Here is an 18987-nt window from a genome sequence, read left to right as displayed (position 1 = left end):
TTTTCCTTTTCTTCACCTTTCCAACCTCCCTCTAGAAGCACACGACGAACGGAAAAGCACAATTCCCATATCGGACCCCACTCCTGGGAACGAGGCCAACCGGAAGTCGCGCGTACCCTAGTAATGAATTACGCTGTTATTTGTAAATTTCTAAGTGAGGTTAGGTTGGTTAAACCAACAGACGGCGAAGCCGTTGGTTAGGTCGGTGCGCCACGGCAGAAGCCTTGCGGCTGGCGAAACAACCGTTGCTGCATCAACTGCACTTCCGTCTAAGCCTCATTCCCAGTGCTAAATCTGAGCGTGTCCAATGTGGGATATATGTGTGTTGCTCACACGACGAAAGGGCTGCAAAAATGAGAGGGAGGGAAAGAAGAGGGACGTGAACCGCCAGGGGTATACAGGTTCCCACGGAGTGCAGGTTTCAGAGCGGAAACGAGAACGTGTTCCAATCCCTTTGTGGAGCTCGTTCTGCGTCGCTGCCGCGCAGAGAATATCGTGGATGCAGCTTCCTCCATGGTAAGTTCCTTTCTTCCATTCAGGACACGCAGAAGTGATAAAATTACCCGAGAAAAGAATAGCTCTCCGGATCGCGTATTCGTCACATTCCGGTTGCCTTTGTTCCGTATTTTCCCGTGTCTTATAATACATCTGCTACGACGTTATCAGCTGCAAAACGGCATGTCATATCCGAGCCGGAACGTCAGGTGAAGAACGCAGCCACGAGCCTATTTTGTTCCTTAATCTCCTGATGTGTATGTGTAGGCTTCGACGAGTGTGCAATGACGTTTTTCGTGCACAATTTGCATATACAGTCAAACCTCGCATTACGAACACCCTTCGTTTCTCAGAAAATCGTTCGTAAATCGAGGTATTCGTAAATCGAGGTCCGAGGTGTGCAGTGCACAAATACCTCACAAAACCACGGGAAATTGATTTGAATAAGTTTTATTTTTGAAAATACTGCGTAATTCTGCTTTGCACCATACTTTCGGCAGGGTCTATCCTGTTTAGAAGAGATGACAGAAGTCTGACACTTGACTCATCCACCCGGTCCTCAAAGTACCGTATCGCGCGCGGATGAGACTGTTTCCAACGGCAGATATCACGCTTGTCACCGGCTGTCAGGACTGAACGCCTTCTCTTGGAATGGCAAGATGTTTCCATAATGTAAAAAACCCCGAGACTAGGGAACACGAAGGGACAGACACAAACACGAACAGACACGAACAGACACAGACTTCGTGTTTGTGTCTGTCCCTTCGTGTTCCTTAGTCTCGGGGTTTTTTACATTATCCATCATCTTCACCAGCTCGCTTGCTTCCTAGCCATTTTTTCAAGATGTTTCCATCTCGGAGACCTGGTCCAAACTCACAACCGTTCGGCTGTAAACGCAGGAATTATTCTTTCAGGAAATGGTGAATCATGTTTGTGGAACGTAGTGGCATTGGGAGATTGTATGTTTGACCTTGGCAGCATGTACTGAGGAACTCATTATCCTCTGGCCCATTGGCCTGTCCTCTGTACGTTCATAACGCCCGTTCGTATATCGAGGTCAGAATGGCTTGGCTACTTTGGGTCCGTTCCCTAATAATCCGTTCATAGTTCGGATATCGAGGGTTCGTAAAACGAGGTCAAAATACACGGAAAAAGTTTGGTTCCCTGTGGAGCCGTTCGTAAGTTGAGGGAATTCGTATATCGAGGGTTCGTAAAACGAGGTCCGACTGTAGCTGATGTATGGGCATCGCTTGTATACGATGTATGTTTAGGCATCTGTAATAAAAATTATTGGTATGATATCTTTGGTGGCAGGGGCGGATCTAGAGGGGCGGTCGGATGTGCTGACCCCTCCTCAATTTCTCGCGTCACATACTGTTTAAGTGACCTTACATCGCTTGTCTAGCATGCTGACCATGCTGTCTTCAGTAAAATCCTGGATCTGCCCCAGATTGGGGGTTTAGCCGTGAACAGCACAAGCGACATCTCCCTGAGATACTCTCCACTTTATTGTACAGCTCCGGTCAACCTTAATAATAACGCTGGAAAAAAATTCAGTCTCATTTCCCAGCGCGATAACGGCCACCCTTTGGGGCACTGAGGGAACGTTAAGGGAACAAAATCCTCGAGTTAAACTAACAGAATAATTTTGTTCAATGAAGATTTCCTGAATGTCGCAAGGGATGCTGTAACCGCGCTCGGGAACGAGGCCACATTTTGTTCCAGTGTTATTATTAAGGTTGATCGGAGCTGCACGTGCTTACATTCCAAGTGCATGTTCTCACGCTGAGTCATTTCGTTTCCCGTGTATCGATGGCGTGCAGTCTCATCTTACTCGAGCTACACGCACTCTGACTACACGGAGACCCGTATCCTATCGATATACCACACTTTGCCGGCATCACCGCGCAGGTTTTCATTCTTTCACAGCAACACCTGTCAGCGTAATTCCGTAATCGTAATTTTATCGATAGGGAGCGAATATTTTGCCTCGTCACATGAACATCTCGTAACGCATAAAATGAACATCAGAGAACTGATGTTCTGAGGCTGGATCAACATAGAAAGGACAAATACATACAAAGGTACGCCGCTTTGTATGCATTTGTCCTTTCTATGTTGTTCCAGCCTCAGAACATCAGTTCTCTCATGCTCAACACTTGCCGCTTGCGTCGATCCCGCCGTATGATTGTGTGTATGAGTGAGAAAAATGTAAGAGTGAAAGGGGGATGAGTGAGAGAGTGGTTGGTTTGTCCCTTCAGCTGACGCACTCTTGGAAGTCGCTGGGGAGGTGTGTTAGCTTAGCTCAATTGGTAGAGCCCTAGACCGGCAATCCAGAAGATGTGGGTTCGAGTCCTACAGCTGGCTAATCTTTTCAGTGACTTCCATCTTTCAGCATAAAATGAGTTTTACGAAGTGACTCAGGCAGCATAGCAACGAAACATCGCAAGCAAATGACTGTCACGCTTCGTTGTGTCGAAAACGACGTCTTGTAGTAGAAGGGCGTTGAACGAATGATAATACAATTTTTTTCTCTCTCTCTCTCTTTCTCTTGATAGTGAAACATACCGCGATAAGGGTATGCCCACGATCTACTAGATTATTAATAGGACCATGTCATATATGGGTCCCGTCACAGCGCCGCATTTGGAGGCTAGCGGCGGCGCTACACATCGCCCCTGTTATTGCTTCCTTAATTTCTACAGCACTGTGTACTTCAGCTTACCTTAGTATTTTTGTACAAGCGGTAGACGTCCCTCGAGAGATTCTTCTCTCTAAAGTTTACCACCATCATCAGCCTACGCATTTTCATAGGAGCTGTTGCTGTCGTCTGCGGCGGTGGCTACGGTAGCTGTACGACAAGCGTTTGCCGGGAGGAATGCACCTCCTCCCGATTAGTACGATTCGTGACGTCATGCTCGAACCCCAATGGGTGCGTTGAGTCGCGACTCCTGCGCTCCCAAAGGGAGTGACTCTGAGTAGTACTGTGTCTGGCCGAGGGAGACCGGGGGCGAGTACGTTCCATGGAACCCTATAGGCACTGCCCTGAGTCCTTCGCGTATTTTTCCCTGCGCGGCCGTGTGCGGAGGGTTGTCAGCGCGCTTATCGGCGGGGGGAGGGCTGCGTGTCCGCTTACCCTCTCAAATTTTTCAGCCTGGGCCGACTTCGTTCGTGTACTTTTTCCCGTGCCCGGCTGGCGACGCTCGGGTGGAGGGCTGCTGTGGTGGGCGGAGCGTGGCCGGAGCGCTGCGTGCGCTTACCCGCTCACATTTTTCAGCATGGGCCAAATTTTCATGTAACAGGTGTGGAACCCACTCTCTATGGGCGACCGGAATGGCGATGTTGCAGTGAAAGGCTGAGAACCAACGTGCGGCGCATGGCCACACTACACTAGACCTGCTCCACTTGATAATTATATTTTCGATATTACATGCATTTTAAACATGTTTAACTGTTCCTAATTTACGATAACTTACATCTTACTTACTGAGTGGGTCGCATCAACATGATGATGTTTAATTTCATTATAGCGACGTGTTGCACGAGCTTTGTAATTGATGTGATTCAAGATCCGGATGACCGCGGACGCTCCCATTTTTCCTGCCCGTAATATTATCTGCAGGTGCACCACACACGTGATGTCAACCAGGCTCGCATATAACGCCCAGAGTGACAGTGAAAAATGTATCTATTAAATTCGTAGCCAATTGTTTGTAATTAAATTTTTTTGTCCAGTGCTGTCGTGTGGTCAGCGTTTCGTAACTTCCTGTTTCACTTCTGCCAAGCGATCGAGGACACCGATTCTTGCATGCACCAAAACTTGCTGATCTCGATGAAGATATAACAGGAGCAGGCCGGCTAGCTTGTGATGACTTGATGTAAACATTGCCTTGAGTTTGAGGGAAAAAACAGGACGAGAAGAACACACGACCGACTTTCCCCATTTAGCAAGGGTTTGTTTGTTGTGGCTATCTAGAAGCTGACTTGTGCGTAACGTGTTACTAGTAATTGCATTACTTGTAATCAATTACTTTTTTGAGTAATTTTTCGAGTAATCAGTTAAATTATTGTCAAAGTAATTTTTGGAGTAATCAATTACTTTTCCGAACAATCGATTACTCAGTAATTGATTACTTTTCTAGCAGAGATTAATTTATCTTTCAGATGTTCTGCCCAAGGTCAAGCCGGTCGTGCGGTCAGCCTTTGTTGGCCGTTCTGCTATAGCAAGCGGAGGTCATTGTAATAGCGTTCCGGACTTTCAGGGTCTCTCTCCCTAATCCCTTTCTACACCAGCGTGGTGGTAGTACCTGAAGCTTTAAAGGCTTAGTGAGTCATGGGGAAGTTCCATGCAATGTTCTTCCACAAACGAGTAAACTAGAGTCACTGAATATTATTTAGTGACTCTAGGGTCAACGTTTTCCCGAGCGATAAGTACAGTAGACGTACAGATCTACTGGTCTTATGCGTTTTTGTTTTTCGTGTTATTTCAGCTGTTCTGCTGTCGAAACTTTTTTTTTCTTCTTCTTTTCTGAGGCGCACGAAGACTGGTATAATTTGCGTGAATGCAGAGAAAGGACCTGAGTATACGCGTTACTTTTCTACTCGTTACTCAGATACATTTGGAGTGTAGTAATTGGTAAGGGTAATCGATTACTTTTTTCCGTAGAAGTAACGGTAATCGATTGCTTTTTTTTAGTAACGGGCACAAGTCTGTTAGAAGTGAGGGCTTGTGGAGTCCGCCAGTCGGTTATAGGTCAATTCCTGAAACCGAAATCGGATGCGAACGACCCGTCCGTTTGTCTTGGTCATCTAAAAAAACTATACGATGTTCCGCTTGGTGAAATTTATTGCCCTTGGCACACACTTAAATGAACGCATCGATTCATGAGCGGGAAGCTACATGGAAAAACTATCGTAAACCGAGGGTTCATGAATCGAGTGCTCACTGTAACTTCCAAATACAACTGTGTACAATCAAACGACATATCTGGACTTGCTGAGCTCAAGATCGCCGGTTCGATCCTGGCCGATGACGGCAGCAATGTTGGGGAGGTAAAACATTGCTTCCAGCACCATGTGTCGGAGATTTCCGGCGCACGTGAAAAAGAATCCCGGGCGGTCGAGATTATCCGCAGTCCTACCCCGCGGCACGTGCAGCTTGTCGCCACACAAATGGGCTGACTCACCTCCATGTACTCCCTTACATGTACCCCCTTATACTCCCTATTTGAAGAATGGCATGGGTAGCGGCGTTAGCAGGAGCGGGAATGCTGACATGAGGCTCTTACTGTGTCCACATTCTATGTTTTCACTCTCTTACAATCTGTTCTTTCAGCTGTCAACACTGCACCTGCTCAGCATCTGGCACACAAGACTATCATGACATCGAACACTGAAGGTGGACACACAAGCGGTCGCGATGGGCTGCAGGCTGCAAATCCTCACAGAGGCTCGACCTACGATTCCTGCTTACCAGATGTCGGTCAGCTGTTAGTCCACGATGTGGCCTCCCATAACGAAGCGGTAAGTTTTCCTCGCTGTTGACGCGGAATACTAGTAAAATGCGGTTACTTCGCTGTTATTGACATTGAACACAATGTACGCATTGCAGCACACAAGCAAGAGAGGCGTTACCTGCACTGGATACAGCACTGAAGCCTCTGTAGACACTGAATTGCGGGGCTTTCCTAGCGAATGCGTCGTGTGTGGACAAACATTCACACACTGGCGGGCACTCCGAAAGCATATGGCGTCACATGATCCCGTACGTGCATGCTTTCTTATAATTACTAGTCTAGTAATAAACTAATGTCTACACACACACATAAAGATACGATGATGAGATGGGGCTGATGCCGGCCAGCAGGCTGGGCGCTGCCCCAGTGCCATTTGTAGGTAAGTGAGAGATGATGATGAAGATGAGGATGTCTACATTATAGCACAGTTTATAGACAAAATGCATGTTCCAACCATGTCAATCAAGTGTACGGCTCGCACCAATGTTAGCTTGAACAGCTTCAAGTCGAAGCGGGAAGAGAGCCACCCTGGCAGCGCGTATATAGCAGAAAACAACGCCTTCACAACAGCGGTCACGTCTGTTTCACACTCCGCCGTTACTTGAGTTAAGCGCCACAAGGGCCTGCAGGCCGGAATGTCGTTCGAGTTAATTCTGATCTGAGCTGTACACTCTCAAGGTCCATGCCAAAGACCTGTAATGTCCATGCAGGGGCCAACCGACCCAGCCTTCTTCAGGAACTGCCGCACTGCTGACGGAAAAATGCAGTGCATGATCTGCGGCGTCGTCAAGAGAGACAAACGTTCCCTTCGCTACCACTTCGCGTCCCACACCACTGTGCACCAGTTCATCTGCCCAAAGTGTCCGGCCAGCTTTAAGGCATCTCACCGCTTCATCACCCACTTCACGCGAGCTCACACGTCGCTGGCCCGGATTTTTCGATGTGAACTGTGCGACTTCACCACCCTGTACAGAGAACGTCTGCACGCGCATAGGCTGAGACACGATGGAATCGTCGAGAAAGAACGTTGCGAGGTGTGCTTCCAGATGTTCGGAAAGGAGGGAATCAGGTACCATTACTTTCGCCACACGGGCGAGAAACCGCACGTTTGTAAGGTGTGCGGCAAAGGATACAGTATGAGAGGGCTCCTGAAAAAGCATATTGCTTCCATACATTTGGGCATAAAACGCGTGCGCGAACACAGAGACTGTCAGGTGTGTGGTGCGAACATAGATCTCCGAAACTTAGAGACGCACATGCGGCGTCACACCGACGAACCTACGAATACCTGTTGCATCTGCGGGAGGCACTTCTTCAGCCTCAGGGGATACGTCCTCCATATGGAGAGAATGCACGTCCGCAAGAAAGATCGGGAATGCCCGGTGTGCGAGAAATCCTTTCATGGTCTCTCACAGCTGCATCAACACATGCACGTGCATGTGGAGGAAAAGCTGTTCAAATGTGAAGTGTGCGGGAAGGCGTTCAGGTGGAAGCATAAGGTCGGCGACCACATGAAGACGCACAGCGAGGAACGGCCCTTTAAGTGCGAGCTCTGCGGAGAAGCGTTTAAGTGGAAGCATAATCTGGCCAACCACGTGCGAGCCAAGCACAAGTGAACGTTCCTTTCACACGAAGAAGTGCGTGATTGTAGGGTTTTGATTTCTCTGTTTTTAACTATTTAGTGTTTTCAAAGAAATGTAATATATGGAAATACATGAAATTGTGACGCGTCACCAAGGGATGAGATTGAGCTGTAGTATTGAGGTATGTTTTGAGATGTTGTAGCGGCTAAGGTAAAGACGTGCGCACCACGACTGCTGGATAAAAAATAATGGTACCGTGATGTTACAGGTAAGGTACGTTTGTCTGCACAGTGTGACGACGTATTGCGTCAGGTGCGTCAGGACTGAAGGTTTATTCTGCCAGGTAAGGCCCGTGCAAAAAGATGGAGCGTGGAAACGTGACACGAGAAGGTGTGGCGTAAACTTCGACGGGTGCGCTTGAAACGGTGTTCCTCACTTTGTACTCCACTTTGAAAAAGTAGTCCACAGTTTGCAAGATACTGTATCCGCATGGCATTTTCTCGGTGCCTACGCGATACGACAAATTTAAGATAAAAAAAAGAATCTCTGGAGGAACAGGAGCTATATACTACTGAAAGCTATACGGCTGTACGGCCGTTGAGACAACTCCTTCCAAATTTCTTCTGGGGTTGTTCTCGAAAATCATTGTGGCACTAGCACCTGCTCCACATTGTATATAGTTGGTTGCCAAGTATTGCAAAGCACTCAGGTCAGGTCGCCTAAGCGAATTGCACTACCTTCTTCTTCTTCAGCCACAAAGGAAATGGCCCTGTTGAGGACCGTTGTCGGTCGTGTTTTCGTTTTCTTTTTCTTTTTTTATACGGAGAAAAAGAGCGAAGTATAACAGAGTCACAGATAAAAGTACGTCTGCGAAAATGCATCGGTTATTTCACTCAAGATACAAGATAATAATCTAGATAATCTGTTAATATCTATTATCTAATCTAATCAGATTAGATAATTAATGTCAGATAATGCACGTACTCAGTTACTTATATTCGGTTGGAATATTCAACTGGTCGCGTAAAACTATAAGGATATAAGGCAAACTATAAGGCAAACTATAGAGGCTGCCAAAGGAAGAAAAACCTAACGATGGACCATAACATTTTCATTTACTTTTTCGCTGGAAGAGGATTTAAGACCGGTGTTTTCCAACTTGATCCACCAAAGTGCTGCGGGATATCTATCTACCTTGCACCTAGGCCAGAAGGCAACCGGACATTAAGGGGTTTCGGGCACCAACAGCCCTATGGTGTTACGCGCAAACCGACCTATACTTAGTACAGGCGTCGGACTTCTGGGCAAGAGGGAGTACGATCATCTACTATAGGTTTCTTAATAATAGTTTTACGTTGTATAGTTGTGAGAAGAAGTGATTGGTCGCTGCAGCGTCACGCGGTTCGTGCATGTGTTCGTGCAGCGTGAAGAAGACGACATCTCGAGACCTTGCTGTTCCAAGTCACTTTGAACCTCCAGGCCGATTTGAACACTTCCTCAGCTCAGCTAACCTGTTCTGTCTTCGTCTTTCGTCAGAAATCCTACAAGGCTTTCAACATCATACATCATCGTAATGTATGGTAAGCATCGTATTCAGCAGTAGAACTAACAACACGTGTATTCGCTGTATACGCTATACGTTTGGTGCAGTGGTTACGACACCCTGTACAATTCAGGAAAGGTTGAAGAGAGACGAAACGAACGAGCAGCGGTTGCTATTAGAGAATTCATTTGGCGCAGTTACGAATTAATTTTAGCTGAACCTGTTTACGGTTCGTTCCCCTGAGTTGACACCGATAGCGTTACTGCTGATTCTGACGACAATGTGCATCCGTTAACATTCGGAGCGGTTTGCGGACAATTTGCAGCGCAATGAGTGCTCGTTCGAATTTAAAAGCAGCACATTACTGGAGCAAGAAACATTGTTAGTGTTAAGGACGTAACGTCCGAGGAGTCCGAGGACGTAATTCATTGGTGTAATTCATTGGTGTAAGGACGTAATTCATTGATGGATAAGGGAGTGAAAGAGCGTCTTTTTGCGCTTCGCCGCGACCAGCCGCGACAAAAATACGTAAACCGAAACCAATTAATTACTGCAACAAATGACCCGCTTCGGTGGCAGATTTTTCTCTGAAAGGTGTCCACTGAAGGTCCCAAAAGGGGTAGTACCCATTTTAATACCGACAGCGCCCTGCTTTAGAAGTTACGCTTTTTTACGAAACTCATTTGCATTTTTATTTAAATAATGAGCGCCTCCCGCTCATTCACGCGGTGCGCATCTTGTAAGCGGTATTGGACAGATACTTGTAAAAAAGAAAGTTATTCGATTGGTGCACCGGTTCGCGAATTATTTAGCCCGGGGATTTAACTGAAACACCCTGTATATGTTGATCTATTTTCTAGTCTCATCCGATGTCTTGTCGTTCCCATCATTCATAGTCCAGGACTCCAGGGGCCCAATGGACGACGACCGCACGTTTACACCGTTTTGTTTGACCGGGATTTCAAATCAAGCTTAAAGGAGAACTACATTAATGGTCGTACGTTGTCTCAAAAACTACGCAGAGTGAAAGCAGGAGTTTCACACAACCTAAATACGTGGAAAAATCGAAAAAAAAAAGAGCGTTTTTACTATTTCAAAAGCAGATTAAAGAGCGAAATCTGCTACATGAAACGAATCACACACACAAAAAAAGGTGCCGACGCCAGGATGTTTGCATAGCTTGTTTGTAGCCTGCATCGGCCAACATCACCTACACTCTGAGAACTTCACCGCATAGGACGCTGTGCTCCAAGCAGTGCCGCGAATGATAGCGTTATAGAAGGGGGGCGAAGAGAGAGGGGGGCGTGCGCCTTTTTGTCGCAATTTTCGCATACCCAATTTGCCACAAAAAAGCGTACGCCTCCCTCTCTCTTCGAATCGGAAGCGATAACCATATCATTCGCGACAATGGTTGACGCACGCTCTAAAAACAGGAGTTCACCGCATAGCACGCTATGCGCCAACCATTGCAAAGAATGATAGGGTTATCGCTACTGATTCGAAGAGAGGTGGGCGTAGGTCTTTTTGTGGCAATTTGGATATGTGATGATTGCCACAAAAAGGCGTACGCCCAATCAGAAGATTTAACTCATTCATTCCTAGATCATTCTTGGCAATGGTTGGCGTACAGCGTGCTATGCGGTGAAGTTCTGTTTTTAGAGTGTAGATACAGGGTCCGTTTTTTATTCTACCCGGGTAACTCGGGGGTAACCCTTACTGGGCGAAAAATCGAGGGTGACGGAAGTGACGTCATAACCTGCCTGGGAAAATTCAACTCTCGTCGCTCGAGGGTGACTCCGGGTACCTACTCTCACTGACCCAAGTCAGCAGGTGGGTGGCAGAGGGTTATGACGTCACACGACGTCGAGTGAGAGTCCCGCGTCTTTTAACTTTCGGATTCCGAGCATATTTCGGTGGCTTTAGCACGACTGTTGTTTCGTTGGATGCATGCCTTTTTCTTCCTTCGTCATTGTCACGGGTTCGGGTGACGATACCGAGTAATGTCTGGAACTCCGTGACTAATTATGATTCGGACTCAGCGGGTCAAGCGGCTGCAGTCAGTGGCTGAACGATTGCACACGTACACAGAACTACAATCAACAACATATTTACTCATGCTACAATAATGTTGCAAAAACTGAGATTACACAGAGCCAGTACCACTTCAAACCAAACAGTCACACTTAGCTCAGTTCTGCGATGTCTTGGAGGGGGTCAATCGCTGCCTACTTCCGACGGTGGTTCTCGGTGGGTCCCTTGAGTCGTCGCTTCACTCACACGCGTCACAACACTTGCCGAACTCAGTCAGCTTTCACACACATTTCTAACTTGTATCATCGTCCACCTGCAGTACATTGCCGCCACTCCTCTAACTTCCCCACCACTCTCTCGCTGGGACTCTTAACTGACCACCTTGCGACGACTGCCCCACTTTCCCTCAGTTACCCCTTATATTACCTCAGGAAACGGGGTTCCCAAATGTCACTGCACGGAGCATCCCCCCTTTTTCTGAGAAAAGGTCACCACGCCTCTGTCACGAAACACAGCTGCCATTTTACGCAAAAACAATAATTTTCTTCTGTCAATGCATCAGTGTGAAGACGACTCCCAAGTCCCTGGCTTCAGCAAAACAACCAAACAAAATTAAAGACTACAACACGTGGCATCTGGTTAATGTACTCGGTCCGAACAACGCGAAAGCAGCAGCACTGATCGCACCGCGGGGTACCAAGAACAACCCGGAGGGCGCAAACACACTCGCGTCGAAGTGTCGGGTTTCTCAACGGGGTCTGTTCCTCTACGTGTCTGACCAAGCATCTGGACGCCATAAACCTGAGCATCCCGAAGATGTCATGGCCCACCGAACCAGAGTGTGTTCTTCTAAATTAACTTACCCAAAACTGTTAAACAACAAAAATCCACAAAACAAGCTTGTCGCCCTGTGACACGACCCCATCGCTAAGAATATTATAAAATAACATTGCAAAACCCACAAACAGGGCAAGACAAAAGTTTTCTGCATAATATCCGACACACTTTCACACACTACAAATATCCACACTCAGAGTACAACTAGCACGGGTACGTTCAAAACAAAATTACGTAACCTCTAATGCACGATATCTGTCAAGGTGACACGACGACCCTACACTATTGACACGACATTATTAAGAACATTATACAATACTATGCAAACGTCTCACAGCTACAAACCAATATTCAAAACATCTCTGAATGGTATACCGCATAGCACAACGAAACTTGTACAATTGATTGTTCAGGGCACGACGCACCATATTGTACAATCAAATCATAGCCTCAATGGTACATCATTAGATCTTATCACGTAGAACACTATGGCGAACACATACACATATGTCTATATAACACACAGACGTGTATAATACCAGCGTGACAGATCACTGCAAACTCACGCAAACAATACAGTAAAAGCACATTTCACATTCGGCTCAGATAATCGGCTCCGACATTATCACTTCCCCTTACGTATTCCACCCGGAAGTTGTATTCCTGGAGTTGGAGACTCCACCGCATCACTCGTGCGTTCGCGTGTCGCTTTCGGTTGATATGGAGAAGCGGCTCGTGATCGGTCTGTAGGACGAAGGACTTTCCATACAGATAGGTGTGGAACCGGCAAATGCCCCAGATGAGGGCAAGGCCTTCTCGTTCAATTGTGGCGTACGCCGCTTCCCTGGGTAAGAGCTTCCTACTAGCGTATGCCACCGGGTGTAACAAGCCATCGTGCTCCTGCAGAAGAATAGCCCCGATGCTCTGCTCAGATGCGTCGGTTCTTAACACGAAGTCTTTATTCAGATCGGGAAGTCTCAAAATTGGAGCTTCTGTCAGCAGTCGTTTCAGATTGTGGAACGCTTTCTCGTGAGCCTCTTCCCACACCACCTGGTTGCTCGTTCCCTTCTTCGTCAAGTTTGTGAGTGGCGCCGATACTTCCGCATACCCGGGAATAAAATCTCTATAATAGCCGGTTAGCCCAAGGAAAGATCTCACTTGCTTCTTCGTCCTTGGTCGCGTGGCGTTCTGAATCTTCTCGATCAACGTCGTCAGGGGGGCAACTCTTCCCTTTCCAACACAGTGTCCCAGGAAATTCACTTCCTCCTGTCCTATCTCACACTTGGCAGGGCGCACAGTCAGCCCGGCATCGCGGATTCGCCGAAACACTTCTCGAAGCGTCGCGATATGTTCGCTCCATGTGTCGTTCGCGACCAGGACATCATCATAGTAATAGCGAACATCTGGTAGATCATCGAAAAGTTTCCGCATAAGTCTCGTGAACACGGCAGAAGCAGTCTTCAGACCGAACGGCATGTACCGGAATTGGTACAAGCCCGATTCCGTCGCGAAAGCTGTTTTCACCTTTGATTCATCATCAAGCGGGACCTGCCAATATCCCTTTGTGAAATCGAGCTTCGTGAAGTACTTCTTTCTCCCGATGTCTGCGAACATGTGATCGGGCCGCGGGATCGGCTCTGCATCTGCTTTCAACATGGCGTTCAGCCTCCGAAAATCAATGCATAATCGGTGGCTGTTGTCTGCCTTCCGCACTACAAGCACCGGCGAATTGTATGGGGAGCTAGATTTCTCAACGATGCCCATGTTGAGCATTTTCTGCACTTCCTCCTCCACCGTCTTCCGCACCGCAAACGGCAGTGGGTACTGTTTCGTGTGCACCGGTCTGTGCGCGGTCATTTCCAGGCTGCATGTCGCCAACTCTGTGCGGCCGGGAACATCTGACAGGATCATTTCATACTCGAGCATCAGCTCACTCGCGTCATTCCGCTGCTCCTCAGTCAGCCCGTCCGATAGTACCACGTCTTTGTAGTCCTCCTTCTGTTCAAGACTCAGCATGGGGACAGTGTCCTCCCTTTCACTTTCCTCTATGGATACGACGCTGCACACAGTCGTCTTCCCTGGTTCCGTTACGTCAGCGTCTCTTTCTTCGTATCTTTTCAAAATGTTCGCATGGAATACCTTCGTCCCGTGTCCGAGATCTACTGCGTAGTCTGCTTCGCCTTTCCTTCCGACGATGGGGTAGGGACCTTTCCAGTGCATGAGCAACTTATTGTGGTCCGTCGGCAGGAGAATTAGGACCCTTTGTCCCACTTCCATTGGTCGCTGGCGAGCCCTTTTGTTGTATTGCTGGCGGTACCTTGCGCCCGCTCGTTCCAGCTCTTCATGCGCTATCTTGCATGTCTCTTCCAGTTTATTGCGCAGCTCGAACACGTGTTCGTACGTCGTCTTTACATCGTGTTCGATTTCCTCATTAGTCCACCACTCGCGCAAGACAGATAATGGGCCTCGTACATGCCGCCCGTACAACAGTTCGAAGGGGGAGAAGCCCAAACTTGCCTGGGGTACCTCCCTATACGCAAATAGCAAGGGCGATAAGTACCGATCCCAGTCCTTCGGCCTCTCCTCACACATGCGTTTGAGCATTGTCTTAATCGTTCCGTTAAATCTTTCTACCAACCCATTTCCCATTGGGTGGTATGGTGAACTGTGTAATTGCTTCAGTGACAGCAGGCGACTCACTTCCTGCATGGCTTCCGAAATGAAAGCGGGTCCCCGGTCGCTGAGAATCTCCCTCGGCACTCCTGTCCTCGTAAACATCTCGATGAGACCCTCCGCAACCCGTTCCGTCGTGATGCCCGGCAAGGCTACTGCGTCGGGGTAGCGCGTCGCGTAATCCACCATGGTGAGGATATACTGATTCCCCTTTGTGGTGGCGGGCGAGATCGGGCCGATGAGATCAACTGCGACACGGTGAAATGGTGTTTCAATGGTCGGCATCCTTCCTAAGGGTACCTTGGTCACTTTCCCTCGGGGCGTCGTCCGCTGGCACTGGTCGCACGACTTCACGAATCTCTTTACGTCTGCTTGAATTCCAGGCCAAAAAAAAAATCTGTCCGGACTCTGTCCGTCGTCTTCTGACCTCCTTGGTGTCCAGACATGATTCCTTCATGCGCAAGCTTCATCACGGCTTCCCGAAACTTCCTTGGTACAACCATTTGTTGAAACTCTTTCCCGGCGCCCATCCTGTAAATCCTGTACAGGATCCCCTTCCTGACTGTGAACTCGTAAGTGTGGTTTGCGTTGCGGCATTTTAGATCCTGTCCTATCCTTTCAAAACAGCATCGCAGCATGTCATCTTCTCGTTGTTCCTTTCCGATTTCTCCCGGTTGGGATGGCCATCCTTCTATCTCAGGTACTCGCAGCGGGGGTCTTTCTCTCTTCCCTTGCGGGTTCTCCTTGCTTTGTCGCCTCGTCTGTACTGCCGCACTAAGTTCTCCGCTTTCTTCGCTACTTCCGGGGTTCGCCTTCCCGTCTTCGTAGTCGGTGCCGACCTCTTCCCAGTTGGGGTCTGGATCACTTGGCTCCCGTACGTTCGGAATGTTCCCTAAGGTGACGTCATAGAGGGGGTTATCCATGCATTTTGCTGTCAGAACTCCGCTGTAAAATGGCGTCTGGACGGATATCCTCGCCTCCGGTAGGCACTTCACAGTGCCGTCAACAAGATAAACAGGATTCACTTCCCCTGTCAAACACTCTTCTTCTACCAGCGCTTTCCGTATGATGACGGTATTGCTCCCAGTATCGCGCAGGACCGAGACCCGGCGATTACCCATCTTCCCCGTGACCACTGGCATCCCATCTACTCGGCAGGGCGCCTTCGGTGACACAAACGCATTGACAACTGGCACCTTTACTCCGTTTTTCAGTTCTACGTATCCCTCCTCGATACAATCCTCTACGAAGCTGTCTCCCTTGCGTGTCGGCACTACGACACATGATGCTTGCGGCTTAGCCGCGGCCTTTCCTGAGCAGTTCCTTGATGTGTGCCCGGTCCTCCCACATGTGAAACATGTTATACTATGAGGCCTTCCTGGGCGTGACCGACACTCTGCCGCGACATGTCCTAACTTACTGCAAAGGTAGCACCCCCTTCCGTTTCGTACTTCTTCTCGCTCACGAGCGGGTTTCGTGGCTGTACCTCGTCGAATTTCCCCTCCTGCTTCCGTGCTCTCGCTTCTATCCCTTCCTAGATGGTTCTGCCCCTGAGCCTCTAAGTATCGGTCCGCAAGTGCAGTCAGGTCTGCCAGTGACTCTGTTTTTCGTTCCCGCAGGAACATTGCCAACTTGGGCTGGCATCCTTTGACGAACTGCTCTGACAGTAACAGATCGCGGAGGGTCACATAGTCGCGCTTCGTTTCCGACAAATCTATCCAGCGATCAAAGAGATTGCTGAGCCTCGCTGCGAATTGGGTGCCCGTCTCTCCGTCCATCGGCTTCCCGCTGCGAAATTTCTCCCTGAATCCCTCTGCGGTCAGTCGGAACCTTTGGAGCAGCGCTTTCTTCACTTTATCGTACTCGGCTGAGTCTTCCGGAGAAAGTCGGGCGAAGACTCCCAGTGCGTCGCCGCTAAGGCAGACACTGAGCGCCGTCGCCCACTGCTCTTTAGGCCACCGTTGTCCCGTCGCTAGGCGTTCAAAACGTAGCAGATACGCGTCGAGATCATCACGTCTTTCGTCGAACGGCGCAAGCCAACGGTGCGGTGTAACCGGTAGTGTGTTACCGACCTCGCGTGCAGCGTTCGTCGCTGTCGCGCCTGAACCCTGATTCTGCAGTTCCTGTAGCCTGATCTTCATCTCTATAGTTCGCCGTTCTTCTTCTGCTAACTGTTTTGCCTCCTCAGCCCTAGCCTTTGCTTCTTCGGCTCTAGCTTTCGCCGCTTCGTTTTCGCGTACCTGTTCCTGCTCTCGTGCAAGCGCCTGCTCTTTCAACAGCTCCCGTTCCTGAGCCCTTCTTTCCCTCTGTTCTTTCTCTACCCATTCCTTCAGCGCGGCTCCCTGAAGACCTAGCTCTTTTCCGACGGCTATCAGCTCGTGCAAATCCATGCCGTACACCTTACGTTTTCGACCTGTACGCTCGCTCACCCACGTAACCGCTTCTAAATACGACTGTCGCTGAGTCCTGTCGCGGACGCCAGTTAATTGTCACGGGTTCGGGTGACGATACCGAGTAATGTCTGGAACTCCGTGACTAATTATGATTCGGACTCAGCGGGTCAAGCGGCTGCAGTCAGTGGCTGAACGATTGCACACGTACACAGAACTACAATCAACAACATATTTACTCATGCTACAATAATGTTGCAAAAACTGAGATTACACAGAGCCAGTACCACTTCAAACCAAACAGTCACACTTAGCTCAGTTCTGCGATGTCTTGGAGGGGGTCAATCGCTGCCTACTTCCGACGGTGGTTCTCGGTGGGTCCCTTGAGTCGTCGCTTCACTCACACGCGTCACAACACTTGCCGAACTCAGTCAGCTTTCACACACATTTCTAACTTGTATCATCGTCCACCTGCAGTACATTGCCGCCACTCCTCTAACTTCCCCACCACTCTCTCGCTGGGACTCTTAACCAGGTCCCCCAAACTCACCTCGGAAAAGCGTGCAACGAAGAAGGCCGCCACTAGATACCCCACTGTTGCCGTTCCGGATCACTTCAGCGCGCTAAGTTTAGCGGCAAAATGTTTTTGTTGTTTCTGCGAATGAATCTAGTCTTTATATGTCCAAATACAACGCGTATAACAACTTTCTGTGTCGTGTTTCACTTTTTGGTCCCGTTTTTGAACGTATTGAGCGATCGGAAGGATCTAGTGCACGGCTGCATGCATCACATAGTGTACCTGTCGTACACCAGGCGCCGCAGGCGCAGTCGTCCATTTCTCCTTCGGTGACTTGACCTGGCTTGGATTGTGCTTCAACTGGATCTTTAGCGCGCTACAATCAAACGCAAGCCAACGTCTGGTAACAATGGGGTATCTAAGGGCGGCCTCCGGCATTGCACGCATCGGGATAGGAACAAATACATGGGAAAATGGCGACCTTGGGGGACCTGCTCTTAACTGACCACCTTGCGACGACTGCCCCACTTTCCCTCAGTTACCCCTTATATTACCTCAGGAAACGGGGTTCCCAAATGTCACTGCACGGAGCATCCCCCCTTTTTCTGAGAAAAGGTCACCACGCCTCTGTCACGAAACACAGCTGCCATTTTACGCAAAAACAATAATTTTCTTCTGTCAATGCATCAGTGTGAAGACGACTCCCAAGTCCCTGGCTTCAGCAAAACAACCAAACAAAATTAAAGACTACAACACGTGGCATCTGGTTAATGTACTCGGTCCGAACAACGCGAAAGCAGCAGCACTGATCGCACCGCGGGGTACCAAGAACAACCCGGAGGGCGCAAACACACTCGCGTCGAAGTGTCGGGTTTCTCAACGGGGTCTGTTCCTCTACGTGTCTGACCAAGCATCTGGACGCCATAAACCTGAGCATCCCGAAGATGTCATGGCCCACCGAACCAGAGTGTGTTCTTCTAAATTAACTTACCCAAAACTGTTAAACAACAAAAATCCACAAAACAAGCTTGTCGCCCTGTGACAGTCATCATCTTCTCCTTCGTCAAATGCGTCAAGCAGCACAAGTGCCGCAACTCCTACAATCATGTCCTCATCAAAAACGTCGTCTGCCTCTGCCGCCATTTTCGCTGAGACTAGCGTAACTCGTAATGGGCGAAAATTTCTAAACGGGGGTACCTACCCACAGGTCACGTGACATCTCACTAGGGTCACGTGGTGCGTAACCCGGGGGTTACCCGGGTAGAATAAAAAAACGCACCCACAGAGAGCTTGCGTACCCGACATAAGAGGCAGCCAATGAGGATCGTGCTGTAGCTAATCTCGAACGTGCTTTTTGCGGTCGTAGCCATGGAGACCAGCCACCGTCAGCCGCATGGGCAGC

At 48.8% G+C, this 18987-nt stretch overlaps 2 protein-coding genes across 4 annotated transcripts in view; both read left to right on the top strand.

Moving 5' to 3' along the window:
• The first annotated feature begins 200 nt into the window (after window positions 1–200).
• Window positions 201–7744, top strand: LOC135389891 (zinc finger protein 555-like). 2 transcript variants are annotated; one of them, XM_064619945.1, is made up of 5 exons: window positions 201–516; window positions 4660–4758; window positions 5831–6018; window positions 6107–6259; window positions 6722–7744. In XM_064619945.1, the coding sequence occupies exons 3-5, from the start codon at window positions 5875–5877 to the stop codon at window positions 7625–7627; spliced, it is 1203 nt and encodes a 400-aa protein (XP_064476015.1). In that variant the 5' UTR covers window positions 201–516; window positions 4660–4758; window positions 5831–5874; the 3' UTR covers window positions 7628–7744. The 2 variants fall into 2 exon arrangements, with proteins under 2 accessions (XP_064476015.1, XP_064476014.1); XM_064619944.1 differs by lacking the exon at window positions 4660–4758 and having other exon boundaries at window positions 204–516.
• Window positions 7745–9037: 1293 nt separating this feature from the next.
• Window positions 9038–18987, top strand: part of LOC135388041 (uncharacterized) — a 45525-nt gene continuing 35575 nt past the window's right edge. For both annotated transcript variants that reach the window (XM_064617326.1, XM_064617325.1), the window contains exon 1: window positions 9038–9174. In XM_064617326.1, coding sequence (XP_064473396.1) covers window positions 9168–9174 — 7 coding nt within the window. In that variant the 5' untranslated portion in view covers window positions 9038–9167. The remainder of the gene's footprint in view (window positions 9175–18987) is intronic.

Source organism: Ornithodoros turicata, chromosome 3 (genome assembly GCF_037126465.1).
Source record: "Ornithodoros turicata isolate Travis chromosome 3, ASM3712646v1, whole genome shotgun sequence".
NCBI lineage: Eukaryota > Metazoa > Arthropoda > Arachnida > Ixodida > Argasidae > Ornithodoros > Ornithodoros turicata.
Note: the sequence above shows the minus strand (reverse complement) of the source record. Positions and strands in the feature narration are given on the sequence as shown.